Here is a 16,241-nt window from a genome sequence, read left to right as displayed (position 1 = left end):
ATTTCAAATTATCTATTGAAACCTGACTAATATGTGAAGCACTGTAGGCTTCAAAAGTTATACTCTGCTCTTCGATACCTGCACATGTCTTCATAAGAGATACATTGTGGAACATTTGTGAACACTGATCTACAGGTAACTGTGCAGAAAAGGTAATGTTGCCCATTTAATTTAACTTTCTAAACTATATAAAAATGGCAGTTGTAATATTATAGGTTGCAGGCAGATTTCACTGTTCCTAACCTAACTTTGTGTGAATAGTTTTATGCAGTAGTTATGTAGTTAAACAAAAAACTAACAAAGATTAAGGAGATACAAAAGATTTTCCATCACTGCAAAAACCTTCTATTGCCCAATTTACCATTATAGGGTCACTGGGACAGCTGAGTGATGCTGAGCTTACAGCTCCAGGCCATTAAAAAAAAAGAATAATAAATTTGTAAAAAAACCACGACTAATAAAGAAGCATTTTTTCCTTTGGAGAGCCTCTGTCATCGCCATCCTGAGATGGCAATAGCGACAGGAGGACAGCAGCGGTGTTAAATAGGCTTCCCCATGCCCTGCAAAGCTTCACTGACCCAGGGTCTTTGTTGAATAGGGAGAAACTCTAATGCTGTCAATAACTAGGGCTTTCTCCTTATGATAAATAGGCCCCTTAGTTTGGTTCATCTTGCTATTAATGATTTACATTATTTACATGATTCCCATGGCAACCACAGTCACATGACACATGTAGTAATTAGAAAGGATTTATTACATTCATAGCATAACCCTCTTCCTTTCTCATCACCCTACCACAATCAAAGAGTTGGGTGACTATCTGGCTCAGACAAAGAGATCAGTCTACTGGGCACAAGCAGGACCAAATATTTCAGGAGAGAGAAACACTTTTTTTCCCCACAAAACTATACTTTCAACATAGCAGTATGTGAAATACAAAAAAAACTGAAAATTACTTTATTGCTCTCTGATGTCGCAAATTATACAATATAGATTGCATATTATGGTGTATTTATGGTATACATTATGCATGCTATGTAATTTATATTATTTTGAACTCTATTGTGGTCCTTTATTCATTTATTGGTGGACCCTATGTACCACAGACTAACACTGATTTCCTATATTGTAAAAGTTATTGTGGACTTTCAATAAATATTTTGAAGATATATAATAAAATGTAAAATTAAAATATACTTTAGCTAGAACATGACAGTTATCTTTCAAGGCCTTTGATGACTGACAGTCTTGGAAAAATCTTGATGAGCAGATGATATAACCAGTTAATTGTAAACTACCCTTAAGTCTGTTACAAGGACCCTATTATTTGAATATGCTGGCATGCTATTTATGGTGGAAAGAACTACACTATTGTATTATGCAAACATAAGATTATATATTAAATAATACTGGAACTTGTCAGTCATTTTGCCAAGAAAATTACTAACCATTTTCCACCCAAAGTTCCAGCCAGGATCCCTATATTAAATACCAAACGTCTAACTTATTTGGGACCAAAATGAAAACACCCATTAAAATGAATATGGATTTTATAGCTGATTGCAATGCATTAGTTTTCTTCAGTAGGGTCAGTTATTATTTTATTTTATTATAAATCAGTGTTCAATAAAAGCAGATTGTTTATACTGCTGCATAAATTGTAATAACTATGAACCACTTCTAGTTAATGTTAAAATCTGCTGCAACAAAATGAAGGGCGCGTGTATCATGCACTTAGAGTTCTCTTCCCAGAAAACAAGTCTTGTGCCTTGTTAGACATGCTCCTTTTTGGAAATGAATTGTCTGAATCAGAAATTAACAACTCATTAGCAATATGTAGGATTAAACCACAAATCAATTAGTAATTTAGCTATAATTTGCGTTGCAAGGAAGCTGTGCACAATAAGCCACTTATAATGATCATATTTGAAAAAAAAAAAAATTGTTTTACAAACCAATCAAAGAGCAACATGATGAAACAGAGGCTAATTTATTACAGAGACATAAGTTATAAAAGCAGCATGATCTCTACACAACATGTGAAAATTGCTTCTATATTTCAATTTTGCCCTCTGATGTTGCAAATTATACAATATAGATTGCATATTATGGTCTAAATGTAAGTAATCATATTTTTTTCTACTGGCTATAACTGTCAGCTAACACAATCTGTTTGCCTTTTATCACAATTATATCAGTGAAGAATACAAACCACAAGTTCCTATAATACACAAAAAGACATTGCATCATTTGGATGAGTTCTAGGCATGTTTGGATTATCTGCAAGGCAGCCCAGACATGTACCTAGGACCCAGCACACACTTACCTCATTTTGGGAACTTGGAAGAGTGGTTCAACTGACAAGAGCAGGGGACTATTTTTGCGCCATTTGAGTCCTCAAGGCCCCTCCCATACCCACATCAGACTAAAGTGAAGTGGGATCAGAGACAGTGGCCTACTCTGCAAGGAGTTTGGGAGGATATCCTGAAATTCCTGAGTCTCCCGGACACTCCAGGAGAATAGGCATGAATGGCCCAACAGCTGCAGCATGGAACATTGTGACTGCAGTTTCCTACACTGTGATATGGGAATGCTACAAAGTCCTGACTCACAAAGCCAGGGGTAAAAAGAAAATGTTCACTGGACCGAATTCTACATAACATTTTGCACCATAAACTCACTGACAAGCCACTACTAACACAATGTAAACAGTTAAAGATGGCGAGATGATTCAGACAAGTTAAGGGGTTGGGAGTCCTGCCTTACCACTTTTACACCAGCCTTAACCCAGCATCTGATGAGCTCCTGTGCTGAAATGATGTAACTGCATGTCATATACTTGTGTCCTAATGAAACATAAACTCTAAAACACAAATCAGAGGCTCATAATCTATATCCTTTGTAAAATAGCAAGTTGTGATGTGCCTCTGTATAGTACATACTATCTTTGCAAGAGTGGACACAGGCAGAGCAGCCCTTCCAACCCCCCACTTAGGTTTTCCCATTGGCTGATCTTGTCATCTAAAACAACATATTTGCATTATACCATACATCATTTTTATAAATGATTGTAGTATTGTCTGACATGAAGAGAAAGAGACTGTGCATGTGTCAATGGCAGAATTGGATTTGCACTTTCACAGCCAATTAGGTAAAATATTTACTAATACATGCATACTTGACAATATGTATACAATTTTCTGTTGGGTACGTCTGTACACATTGTTTGCCAAATGCCCAATACAAATATGGGACACCATACATTGTCACCATGATGTTATTACTGTATAATACAAATCTATTATACTCTATACAGGCATAGGACACTATAGTTACCAACATGGTCTGACCACCGTATATAATCATACTACATTACTATTACATGCTATAAAAACATATGACATTATACCTACAAATATAACATGATTACTAGCTTGGATTTGTATTATCAATGCAAAAATAGAACACCTAACCAAAATGATATGGCCAGTGTCATAATACATTTCTATTATACTTTATACAGACATAAGACAATTACCTACCCAAAATGACATGACCATTGGTCATAACACAATGATGTTACACACTGTACAGACATAAAACATGACACTTCCCCTACATAATATCATATCATAATTATATGGCAATCTAGACATTCAGTACCATGTACGATCTACAAATAAATATTGACTTTTGTTTTTTAGTCACCAATAATTCACAATTTATTTAAAAAAAAAAACAAAAAAAACATTTATCTAGAAAAGTTCTATTTATTTTCTCCTTCTGCATGTTTAGTTTGGGGACTAGTAATGTCCTGATTATGATTAATATGGAATTCTGTATAAGAACTGTTGCCCAAAAAATCTCCTGGTGGTTATTTCAGTGCCAGGAGACAGTGCTCAGAAACACCTGCAGTCCCAATAGAGCACCTATAACAGCTCACAATTCCTCCCACATCACCTCAATGGCATTATATAGATTGAAGAAAACACATCCTCCCTACTCATTAACCAGATATGTATGTGTTAGCCAGTGTCTGTCCGTGTGATATTATAGCCTGTTATCTGCTATTACATTACAAATACCAGTGTTTGCAGATTTCTGGCATCACTGGAGTGTCTCAGTAGCCTTACTCCTAGCACATGTAGAATGTCAGGACAGGAGATACACATACTTATCTACCCTCAGTTACAGCAGCTGGACTCAGCAAAAGATACAATGTAACACACACTGGGCACTCTAACAACACACATAATACATCACACACATTCAAAACCCCAACTCATAAAAATAACAACATGTGTATAGTTGAATAGTGTGTTTCCACTTCAGCTTTGTATAAAATATACATTTCTTAACTTAAATGGTTAATGCACCAGTTACAAACTCCAAAGCTTAAGACTAGACTTGTGTACACAGCATCCAAAACATTAAGAGGCCACAGTGTGAATTCATTTGCTATTCATAGTGATGAAATAATCTCTAATGAGATCTCTTGAGGTAGCCGCAGACATGCTCTGATAGCCATTGCAATGTTTCCTTATACAGGATGTGGGAATGTGGCAGAAGTCCCACTTGTTAATACGGTGTATTACACTCATACACACATACACACTTTTAGTATGTATAAGTTTGGATATCTAACCTTTGACCCTTGATTTCAGCCTCGCAGAGCCCTGAAACTTTTAGAGTACACCAGCAGAAAGGAGAGAACCTGAGGTAACAAAGACTGGACCCTGTACCCTTTACCACATGCGAAAATCACCCTGTCCATCTCACCTAGTGAGAACACTTTACTTCACACAGAGTAAATACCTTCTCACAGTAACCCGAGGGGCGGCCATCTGTGCCCCCCTACCCCCATTTACAAATTGTATGATGGTGGACAAGTGAGACAGGCCAGACAGCAGATCTTGTATATCCTCATTCCATCATTGGGACATGGGCTCAGCATGTAAATATGGCTTCAATGTAATCTATGAGCAATTACTACTTCATTTTTGATTAAACTGTGTGGGGAACATAGATGTAACCCTGTGTTCTCTGATTCTATGTTGAAATACTGGTTCTGAGCTGATGCAAATCATGTTTCCATATACACCCCACTTATACAGGCTCTTACTGTATAATGTGCAGTACTGACTCTTAACAGCCTTTACAATTTCAGTAACATCTTTATTGTGTTACTATTTGTAAAATTGCTAAAATAAGGCATGGGTTACCAGTCACACAAAAATGTATTTAAACCTGATTGACATATAAAAACAAAAGCATTTTATATGATTGCATCTACTTTTCTTATTCAACATGCACTTTCACATCTGCCGTTACTGATCTTCATTTCCTTTCATTCTTGTCCATGATCCATTTTTCACTATTGCATGTTAATAAAACATTTTGCCTAGATGGACAATGATCCCTGTGTACCTTATCTGTTTCCTTTCATTATACCTTCTGTGTCAAATGCAAAGTAGAAAAATGGAAAAAATGATCTCGCCTACATACCTTCCAACCTTTGTCTCTCCAACATCGGGACAGGGGCGTGGCTGCAGCACAATGGGGGCATGACAACGTCAGATGTCAGCGTGGCCATGTCAGATGTGGGCAGGGTCATGTACCCCAGGGGGCATGCCTAGCGCTTTGCAGTGCTAGGCTGCCCAGATCTCTTCCCCTCTCCCCTCCCTATCCTGTAATCGCCATCCGTTCAGAGCTACTCTGCCATGCAGAGCAGCAGTGGACAGAATCTCTTCCACCTTTCCCACCAATCTGGACAAAGCTGTCCCAATCGGGATGGTGGGACAGATCCCTCAAATCGGGATTGTTCCACCTAAATCGGACAGTTGGGAGATGTGCCCCTAACTCTCATTATGATCACAAATCTTACAGCTCTTGTCAGTAAAGTAATGCAACTATAACTTAGAGTTTGCCTCAGCACACTCTGATATTGCAGGTTTATAAACAAGGTATCACAATGGTTCTGATTTTTATCATGCAAAGAAACATTTACTACCGACTGTATATTTACTATACTGAAATGACAGTGAACTACTAAGATACAAAATACAGTGGCTGCACACAATGGAAGAGCAAGCCTTATTGTTATAAATCAGTTAATAATAGGTAAACTTTTATCCACATTCTATTGTCCTGGTAAGATATCACTACAGTAAATGTCTTTGATGTGCAGCAGTGATGGTTATATAGATGCTTTGCTACTCTAGAAAAAGCAAGTCCCCTTTTCGAGAACTGCACTCATCAAATGACTGGCAGGCCAATTATGGTTCTACAATTGCATATTATTGTACAGATGTAAGTGATTCTTTAGGAGGAGCATTTACAACTCCATGGTATTTGAAAGCACCATCTTGCTGCTGACCTATATCAATGCCCCGTATCTGACTTTAATGCTTAGATGAAGATGGAATTTGATGGTTTGGTGCAATAACAAAATGTAAGCTTTACTGCTGAGAAGCTATAACAATCTAGATTTAATTAGGTTACATACCGTCAGTTGCCAACTGCTCAATATCATTTTAAGCAAAAGAAAGACAGATCTGCATAATAAAACTACACCTAAACACAAAATGAATGATTAAAGGAGAAACACGATATCATGTGCTTATATGTTTAAATTGATATTTATACATAGTGCATGGGTCCACATCCCAGATATATTTCCAGTTAGACCAGTATATGCCTAAGGCTGAGACATTAAAGAACCATGTAGCCAAAAATACAAGATAATTTATATAAAAACATCTAGTAATAATAATAAATGATTATAATGCAATTATTTAATTCTAAATTAATATATTGCATTTGACATAAGCTTAGTGTTCTTATGAATACTTGACCCCTTTCAGTCACCCTATTGAAGGAAACTACTGCATCTTTCAGATGTTTGGTACAGGACAATATCTTGCTGTGAGGTACATAATATATTTGCACATATATGTACAAAGGGTCACACAGAACAAATGCTGCGTTCTTTTATTAGGTGTCATGTCATTCCTATTTTGTGTTATTATGAGTAGGAGTATGGCATAGTGCATCAGGATGTTGAGGACTGTTGGGGAGCACAATCCTCCCCATGGAAGTAGATGGATGGCCAGAGGATTCCCTACTGGGTGCTCTTATGTCTGTTTGCAAATGCTAAAACTATATAATGTTTTGACATGGCAAGATATTCTAATAAGCTTCCAGGAATGGAGAAGACTGTGTCTTGCAAAGGTTTTTCCAGTAGAGCGTGCTTATCCGCCTCACCTTTTGTAAAAATAATTTCATATTCCCATGACCTCTGAAGTGATACTGATCTGACAAAGGGCATTACTTTCAGTGGTACACACTTTCTGCCATCTCTGCACACTTTATATGCTAAAGTGCATTTACATATTTGTGCATAAACAAACATAATTACAACTTTTATATATACAAATGTAAAACCATGATGTCCGCTTACTCCTATGACTTATATAGCGCATAAATTCATCTCACATGAGCAGTATTTCAAAAGCATATGAAATGCTGTAATTAATGAAGGGAGCAGCCCAAAAGTGACACTAGACAGTTCATTAACGTGATGGTTTTACTTTGCCAACATGCACAATCCTGTAACAAATTACAAGTCTCCAAATCGCTGTGCATGTCGTCTGCACAGATCACATCTGCAAAGAATGGGGGCACGTACATGCAAAAGGTATCTGTGTCTCAAAAAGTTATCTGCTTCTCTATATTTTATTCCTAAATGACCCTCACCATGTATAGGTAATACAGGACCTTTTATGAAGTCTCACAGAAGAGTGAAAACACTTTAATATGAAAGACAGATTTCTATCAATATAAATGCCTGACTTCAAATCAAAAATCTCATAAAATCAATGAAAAGTCACATCTGTTTTTCCTCTCTGCAGACCTCGCAAGCCAGAAAAGTGAGTGTAAAATAACTCTACTAATACAAGCTTGTAGACATAAATTGGCTGCACAGACTAGACAGCAGAAGCTTAAAATATAATTAGGGGATTTATACTTCTTTCTGAAATGTGGCTTAAGAAGCCTCATCTCAGCATAATTACTATTTAGGGTGTTTTTATATCATGTCTGTCTGTTTTGGGTTAAGATATATATTTATCGTGTCTCATTTATCGCTATTAGTAAGTTAACATTTTAAGGTCTTATTCGGGCACTTTGTACGCTCTGTTTTTCCAGTCACTGGCACAGCACACAGTGCACAATGGGAAATGTTGAATCCCTGTCACATGACTGTAATTATCATGTAGAGAATCCTATATAATATTATGTGGCAGTAAGTGAGCTTCTTAACAGCTTCTGAACTCTGTTGTGTATTGGCTGGAAAAATGTCCATGTGACATCAACCTAAGCTGCACCTTCCATACACCTATTAATATCAGTCCCAGCATTATCCAGCCAGTAGAATGCAATGTGCCACCCCTCTTCCTAATTGGTTTGTCACTCACCTGTGCTGATTAGTGTGGGGCTGCTTACAATAATTAGAGTGAGTCAGAACAACATGATTCCTTATAAATATAAGAAGTACATTGTGGCTGGATCACTTATAATAACTTATTTTATGAATTTATTTAAAGGAAATAGCGCATTTCTGAGGTATATGTCTGATGCAATAAGCATTTGTTTGAGGAGTCTGTTGTGTAGCTTTGAGAGGTAGTCCTCATTAAGGCTAATTAAGTCTTTTCATGTGAGTAACCAACATGTCCTTTTTAGTTTAAGTGCACCACAGGGGGTCGTTACTGGTGTTCCTGAGTGGCCTTTTGTCCAGTGTGTTAGACCCTGTCTGAACATTGTAAACAGCAAGTGATGTAGGATATCACAGATAAGTGTAAATTTTGTTGCATTTAAATCCATGTTTGGGAAAACATATTGCATCCTGATACAAAAAATAACTCAGACTTCTTGGGCCCAGCAAAGAGTTCAGGGAGCTGGCTTACCCCCTGCTAGGCTGTGTCCAAAACTGTATAAAAAAAACTGGTTTGTACTGAAATGTATCATTATTTGTTCCATCTGACTTTATGATCACTGGTACCTTCAGCCAGTGGGAACTGTCCTTGTAAGGACATTTGAGCCAAATAAACATCACTTGCTGCTTGACAACTTCTTCCCTGCTGTAATTTCCTGTGACCTACTGATTAGACCCAATTCTAATCCGTTTCCGGCTGTTCTTCAGTTTGAACCCAGCTCCTAGTACTACCGCTCTGCCCACTACCCAGCAGCTCTATCCAGTGTGATAGGCCAGGGGGGAATCCTTCCACAGCAACCTTCATCTATAGGAAGAGGTCAGGGGTACCAGCCCAGTTGCACCAGCAAGGGGGTACAATAGCAGCGACAGTTACATTGAAGGAACGCAGTTCTGGATGCCGTTAAGGAGGCCAGTGGTGCCAGAATTGAAAGTCCCTCCTACTATGGCGAGGGCGCAATTGGGATCAAGAAAGGTAAAAAAAAATGTTTACCTTGCCAGGAGCTGGTTAGCATTATTAAGGGTGCACTTTCCTACCAATAATGCTAATAAGCACAGAATGTACAGTGGTTTTATAAAGAAATTGTAAGGTGGGGGTATGCTGTCTAACATCTCAATGGTACCAGCACATAGCAGGGTTCATGAGAGCGATGGTGCTAGATTTTTTTCCTTAGCTATGATGCTCATCCCAATGTACTGCAGGGTGTAAATTCTTGACATAGCAGTTTTGTATACTGTCTTTCAACATATCTGTAAACTATCTTTCAACATCTCACAAAAGCATTGTTGTTTTCATGAAAGTGATCCTTTGCTACAGATTGGAGTTTTTCCTGTAGCTTAATGATGTTGTCACTGAACTACTAAAACTCATCCCAGAGTGACAGAGAGAAATGGAAATGTACACCTGGATGGCTTTACTTCAGCTGATTCTAGGTAATCTTTTCTTCACAGCCTATTGTACCGGTAATACAGAACACAACACTGAAATACTTGGAATCCAAACAACTAGATCAGTGGATACATATAGGTAAGAACAAAACTACTTCTTGAGGCCTGCACTATTCATAGGACAGACAGAACTATCATTCCTTTACATGGTTATACACACTTTAATAATAAGCTAAATTGTACTTGAAATATATAAATATATATATATATATATATATATATATATATATATATATATTAGTGCTAATGCTATTTATTGACATTTATTTATATGTCGCCAGCCTGCTGTGGGAAAACGCACAGTAATAAAAAGACTGGGTAATACCAGACAGACAAAGAGGTAAGGGGGCCCTGCTTCCATGTCTACAATATACAGTAGGGATAGGCAACCTGAAACACTTCGCAGGCCCTCTAACCTTCAAAAAGGGTTGCACAATACTCTTTATCTCAGTAATAATTTCAAACAATACATTTAATCAAATAAATAGACACCAAACTGTAATAACATATCAGCAGGCAAGTGTTGCCCATACTTACCTACTTTTGAAGCCAGCTGTCCGGGAGGGGGTCCGTCGAGGGTTGCGTGGCTATGCGTAGTGTGCCGTTATGCTCTGCCCCTGTCAATCTTAGGCAATTCTAGCCAATCGCAGCATGGGGCAGGGCCATGATGGCGTGTTTAGCTCCGCCCCCACCATCTTCAACAACGGGGACAGCTAAATCCGGGATTTTTGCCTGCTCTCTCGGGTGTCGTGAGTCTCCCGGACATTCCGGGAGAGTAGGCAACTATGGTGTTGCCTGCAAGTGTTACATGTTAACCAAGTGTTACATGCTAACCAAGTGTTACATGCTAAACAAGTGTTACATGCTAGAACAAAAAATTATAACAATAATCCAGGAAGGAACTTGGGGCGGCTTGGAGGGCCCATCACTGATCTACAGGGATAGCTTACAATCTACACGGATAGCTTATTATTTTTTTCCCAAACACCACTGCTGATTCTATAGTACATCAAAATATAATTGGGCAGATGAAATTCTAAAAAAAAAATCGCTGCGTAGTGTCACGGAACGGCTGTGAGACAGTACACTGCAATTTGCTTGTTTTTTACAGAAAGTAACACTCACTTTTGCTCGTGCCCCATAGAGCTGCGAGCAAATGTAAGCGTTACTTATACCATAGTAATAACTGAATCTGTCCCAATGAGTGTGATCAATCAGATAGCTGCTGCTTTGGAACAAGCTCATTTTGATCAGCGGAACACGGCAGAAACACTCTGGGGTAGATTTATCAAAACTTCTAAAAAAAAAAAAGTGGAGGTGTTGCCCATAACAACCAATCAAATTCTAACTATTATTTTCTAGAATGTGCTAGATAAATGAAAGCCATGGGCAACACTTTTCTTTGTTAGAAGATCTGATAAATCTACCTCTCCATCTTTCAGTTATTATGTCCTTGCGTTATTTCAGTGGCAGTTCGGCATTCCAGTAGTTAAAAAAGATAACTCTGCTCCAGTTGAGAAACGATTTTACAGACTTTATTTTTCCTAATACCACCATTGTGATTTCATGTGTAGATGATGTGCCCACTTGCAAATTGTGCCAATCTTGCTAGTATATTTTAGTAAGGTGTGATTATACTGCCATTTGTTTTACATTTGATTTATTCATAGGCTTTTCACATTTTGACAAGAAAACACCTTATTAAACTTAGCCATGATTTTTTTCATTGCTTCTAGGCTGCAGTTTTACTCCTACTCTCTGTATGCGGCTTTATAATGCCCTAAGGTTTTATTTTAGAGAGGCGTTGCTCCCAGCTAATCCTACTCCATAATTTCCCTTAATATTATGGTATTTTCCAGGATCCTTGGATTTAGACTTTAATACTGTGAATGGTTACCAAGGCAATGCATCAATGGAATGATGGTTGAATAGTGTATGTGTGCATGTGGTGTGAATAGGAACACAAATGGAGAGTAACTTAAAAGGAAGACGGAGGAGAAAGACCATAATATCCCCAGGAGAGCTCCATCTGTGAACACTTCACCACTCCCCAACGACTGAAGCTCTGCGTGGGCACAGGTGGATCCCAGTCTCCTGCTGCAGCAGAGCCCAGCGCGTAGCCTGAAAGAAGACTTTCATTACTGTAGGCTGTTTGGATTGGAAAGTAGCCATCTCAAACATTTGCAGGTGGCTTGGCCATACTTTGACACTTAAATATTTGAGGCCGTGATAAAATCAGAATATTACTACAATATGGCGCTGTACAAAGTGTAACGTGCAATCCTTAATATGAAATGTATGTTAAAAGATCCATTCCCTCGAGACCACTAAGAAATTCACATTTGAAATTAGTATACTACTTATTCCCAAATGTTTTGGTTTTAATGTGTTTGGGAGGGAATGGAAATGAAAGCAAGCCCTTCCAAGTCCTTTAGCCTTTCATGCTCAGATTACAACTGTTCGAGGAATATATTTTCAAAAGACTCACATTTTTTATTTTTGCTTATCCTCCTATGGCAAATAGGAAAATTCATAAGTCTCTGAAATTCATAATCCTGTTTGTAACAGCTCAGACAGAGTGAAGGAAAATAAAGGAAATTTTGACATCATATGTTCAGATGCTGTCAAGAAACACTTTGATACCCATCAATCCCTTCTCTTCTGTTTTGAGTACCTCCATCCCAGCATGGAAAGACTATGCAGAAATAATGTTGTTTGATTAAAGACATGGTTGAGAGTAAATATTACACAAAGTACACTTGACAGTCCCGTAGTAGATGATATCTGCAGTTTGTTTTGCATGACATACTTTGACCCTAGTAAATCATAAAACTATGGTTACGTAATCGTGTTTCCAATATGCTCACTCACCAACACATGTGAAAGACCAAAAAAATAATAGTCTCCAACTACAGATACTAGATACCCTGTAATAAGATTTTCCTAGAGTACTTGCTGTTTGTGTGCTTATCTGCTTGCTTTCATGTGATGTGTTTGCTGTCTTAAACAACTAGAGGAAAAGCAGCTTACACAACAATCAGGATGGTGACTGCATTGGAAGGCAGACCCACCATCATCATCATCATTTATTTATATAGCGCCACTGATTCCGCAGCGCTGTACAGAGAACTCACTCACATCAGTCCCTGCCCCATTGGAGCTTACAGTCTAAATTCCCTAACATACACACACAGGCAGATAGAGAGAGACTAGGTTCAATTTTGATAGCAGCCATTTAACCTACTAGTATGTTTTTTTGGAGTGTGGGAGGAAACCCGAGCACCCGGAGGAAATCCACGCAAACACGGGGTGAACATACAAACTCCACACAGATAAAGGTCATTGTTGGGAGTTGAACTCAGGACGCCAGCACTGTGAGGCAGAAGTGCTAACCACTTAACCACTGGGTTGCCCCGTCAACATTAATCACACAGTTTGAAACTGCTGCAATATAATATGCAATTGAAACCAACTACCAAATAATGATAGAGAATGAAGAGAATTTTCTTCATTAAAAGACGGACTTTCAAAGCCAGAAATACAACAAAGTACAAATCACTGCAATCGTACACATAAGATGAGAATAGAAACGTCATCCAATGTATAGTTCATTTTATAATAAGAATGAAAAGTCCACCCAACAAAATTAGAGATCGCAACCAAAATTCACCTGTTAGTAAATAAGTAGCAATTCTAATTACCAACCATAATTTACACATAATTTAGATATACATGCTATAATAACACATCAAGGGAGAAATACCATCCTTCATTAAAAATATACATCAATAGAGAAAAGATTTGTCCTCCTACCCAATCTGGCGATTTGTGGAAGGTGCTTGTGTGATAACTGAGCTGGACTGGGGCGATGGCATTGCTTGCTGAATTACAACGCTGGTGTCATGATTTGGCATTCTTGTATTTGATAGCTGGTGTGACGCCGGTCCTGCCATTCCTCCAACTGCATTATGCAGGGTGATAGTCTGTAAGCAGAAAAAATGTTGTTGTTCATATACCGGTAAATCTGATTTATATCACTTATTTTTCCAAATGTTGATGTTTTTTAGGCCTACGGGTGTAAGGAGTCAATGTTCACAGGAATTTACATTGAATAGTGTTTCTAAATGATGCATTAGTTTGTATTCATTTCACCAGATCCAGTTTTTGCTTCACCAGGTGCATCATGTCTACAAATTAAAACTTAAAAGCTCCATAGAAAATAGTAAAATAAACAAATCATAGGCTAATCCTCCCTGAACATGAAAAACACTGCTACCAGTGAAGTAAGTTCATTATAACAAACTGACAGTCTTCATTGTAAGGCTAACTCCACTACAGCTTTCAGAATTTTGAAAAACCAGGACACCCACATGACTTAGTTTGCTCAGGCCACAAAATCAGCCCCATAAATTATTTTAGGTTCCAAAGAAGGTAAAACAGTTGTTGGAACCAATTCATATGTAACCTATTGATTTGCGTGCATCAGGAGGCTGAATTATGGAAAAATAAACATTGTCAAAAAAACCTGTGACATATGGAACCCCTAAATGCCACATAAAATGTAATTTATATCTAATAATACTAATGCCTACCCCAACCTAGTAACCTGCCCCATCAATGCTGCAATTGCTTCCTGTCCTGGCATAGACAACGGTTCAATTCCAATCAGCGTTGTGCCCGTTTCTAACACCGAACCTGATTGGATAGAGCTGGAGAGCACTGACTAAATCTGTGTTGTTACCAGGTGTAAACTCCTGGAGAAAATCCACTTCTGTACTAGCGGAGGTGGGTACTAGCAAATTTTGGAGACCTCTGGCATGGAACGCTCATTGCTGTGCTAGCTGGGGGAGAGAGTGGTACTGGCTAAAATATAACTTTTGGTGAAATTATTCTTTAATAATTATTATTAACGCTTCTTAACCGTATTACATTTATAATGGGTTCCCAATGGGATGAAAGTAAGTTTTTTACTACATTGCAGCACATCAAATGCACTGAAATGGACCTAAGATAAATAATATGTATGGTCTTATTTGGTACAAAACAGATTGTGACAAAGCCATCACAGTCTTTTACATGAAATTGACTATGCATCTTAAACACTGAGGGCCTGAGTCATTAAGGAAAGTAAGGCAACAAAAGGAGTAAATATTCTCTGGGACAAACCATGTTACAAAACAAGGGGTGCAAATTAGTTTATTATTTTGCACATAAGTTAAATACTGACTGTTTTTTCATCTAGCACACAAATACTTAATAGCTTTATTTGTACACTGAAATTTAAAGTTGATCTATGACATGCCCTACCCCAACTATAAATCTGTCCCCACATTTTACATTTATCTCCCCCTCCAATGCAACATGGTTTTGCCCAGATACAAAGTTACTCCTTTTTTATGCTTTACTCTCCTTAATGGCTCAGGCCCTGAATCTTCAGGTCAGTGAGTACATAGCTTTAGACTTACGACAGTACTGAATAAAAAAAAGTGTCGGTTCGGAAGATAAGGACAAGTTGTACAATGAAAAAAACCCTACAAACCTGTTGTACTGTAATAGATTGCGACACAGGGGTTAACTAGGCAGGGTGTAAGCTGTGTAAAAAAAGGCAAAGGTAATGCAGTTGTAGAACAGCTCACTTCACAAATCACATAGGCATCCATAGGCATTTTCCTCTAACACAATCCAGGGATAAGCTCCTTTTATAAAGCTATAGACATGAGACATAGGATGCTTATTAAATGGCCTCCTTACATCCCATGCACTGCCATTGGTCTGATACCACTGTGAGTGTTATTTATTGTATATGTGTTTGACAAATCAGGATTAGTATGCAAATGTTCTCACTGTTGAATAAATTTCAGAATTGGCTGCTTTGTTACACCCTGCTCTAATTGCAAGCAAGAAATTCATAAAGTGCTAGATGGTGCTAATGCAATATTACAATAATAAAATTAAACAATGGTCAATAGGAAATAAAGTTTGTATTAATGATCATTAAAAAAAGTGAAGTATAGACAGTCCATAAGAAACATGAAGAAATTATTTTTCACTCTTTGAAAGAAGTTTGAGGGCAGACGCTCATTGTCTGTTGCTAGCCACGTTTGATCCGGTGTAAAGATGATATGAAAGGACCCTAGCACTTGACTTGATTTGTAATGCCCCCCTCTGACATCCAGGGGAAGGGGAGGGCAGACAGAGTACCCTGTTCTACACCACTGAAGCTGGACATCATGCACACATTATAGGTTAGCACATGCTTCTCGGTATGTCCTTGATGCTCACCACTGGACACTGGCGAGTTTAA

General features: G+C 38.0%; 1 protein-coding gene across 3 annotated transcripts in view; it reads right to left on the bottom strand.

Moving 5' to 3' along the window:
• CREB5 (cAMP responsive element binding protein 5) overlaps positions 1–16,241 on the bottom strand; it is a 390,366-nt gene that overhangs the window by 235,924 nt on the left and 138,201 nt on the right. For all 3 annotated transcript variants that reach the window (XM_075212281.1, XM_075212282.1, XM_075212280.1), the window contains exon 5: positions 13,751–13,920. In XM_075212281.1, coding sequence (XP_075068382.1) covers positions 13,751–13,920 — 170 coding nt within the window. The remainder of the gene's footprint in view (positions 1–13,750; positions 13,921–16,241) is intronic.

This window comes from Mixophyes fleayi, chromosome 5 (genome assembly GCF_038048845.1).
Source record: "Mixophyes fleayi isolate aMixFle1 chromosome 5, aMixFle1.hap1, whole genome shotgun sequence".
Classification (NCBI taxonomy): domain Eukaryota; kingdom Metazoa; phylum Chordata; class Amphibia; order Anura; family Limnodynastidae; genus Mixophyes; species Mixophyes fleayi.
Note: the sequence above shows the minus strand (reverse complement) of the source record. Positions and strands in the feature narration are given on the sequence as shown.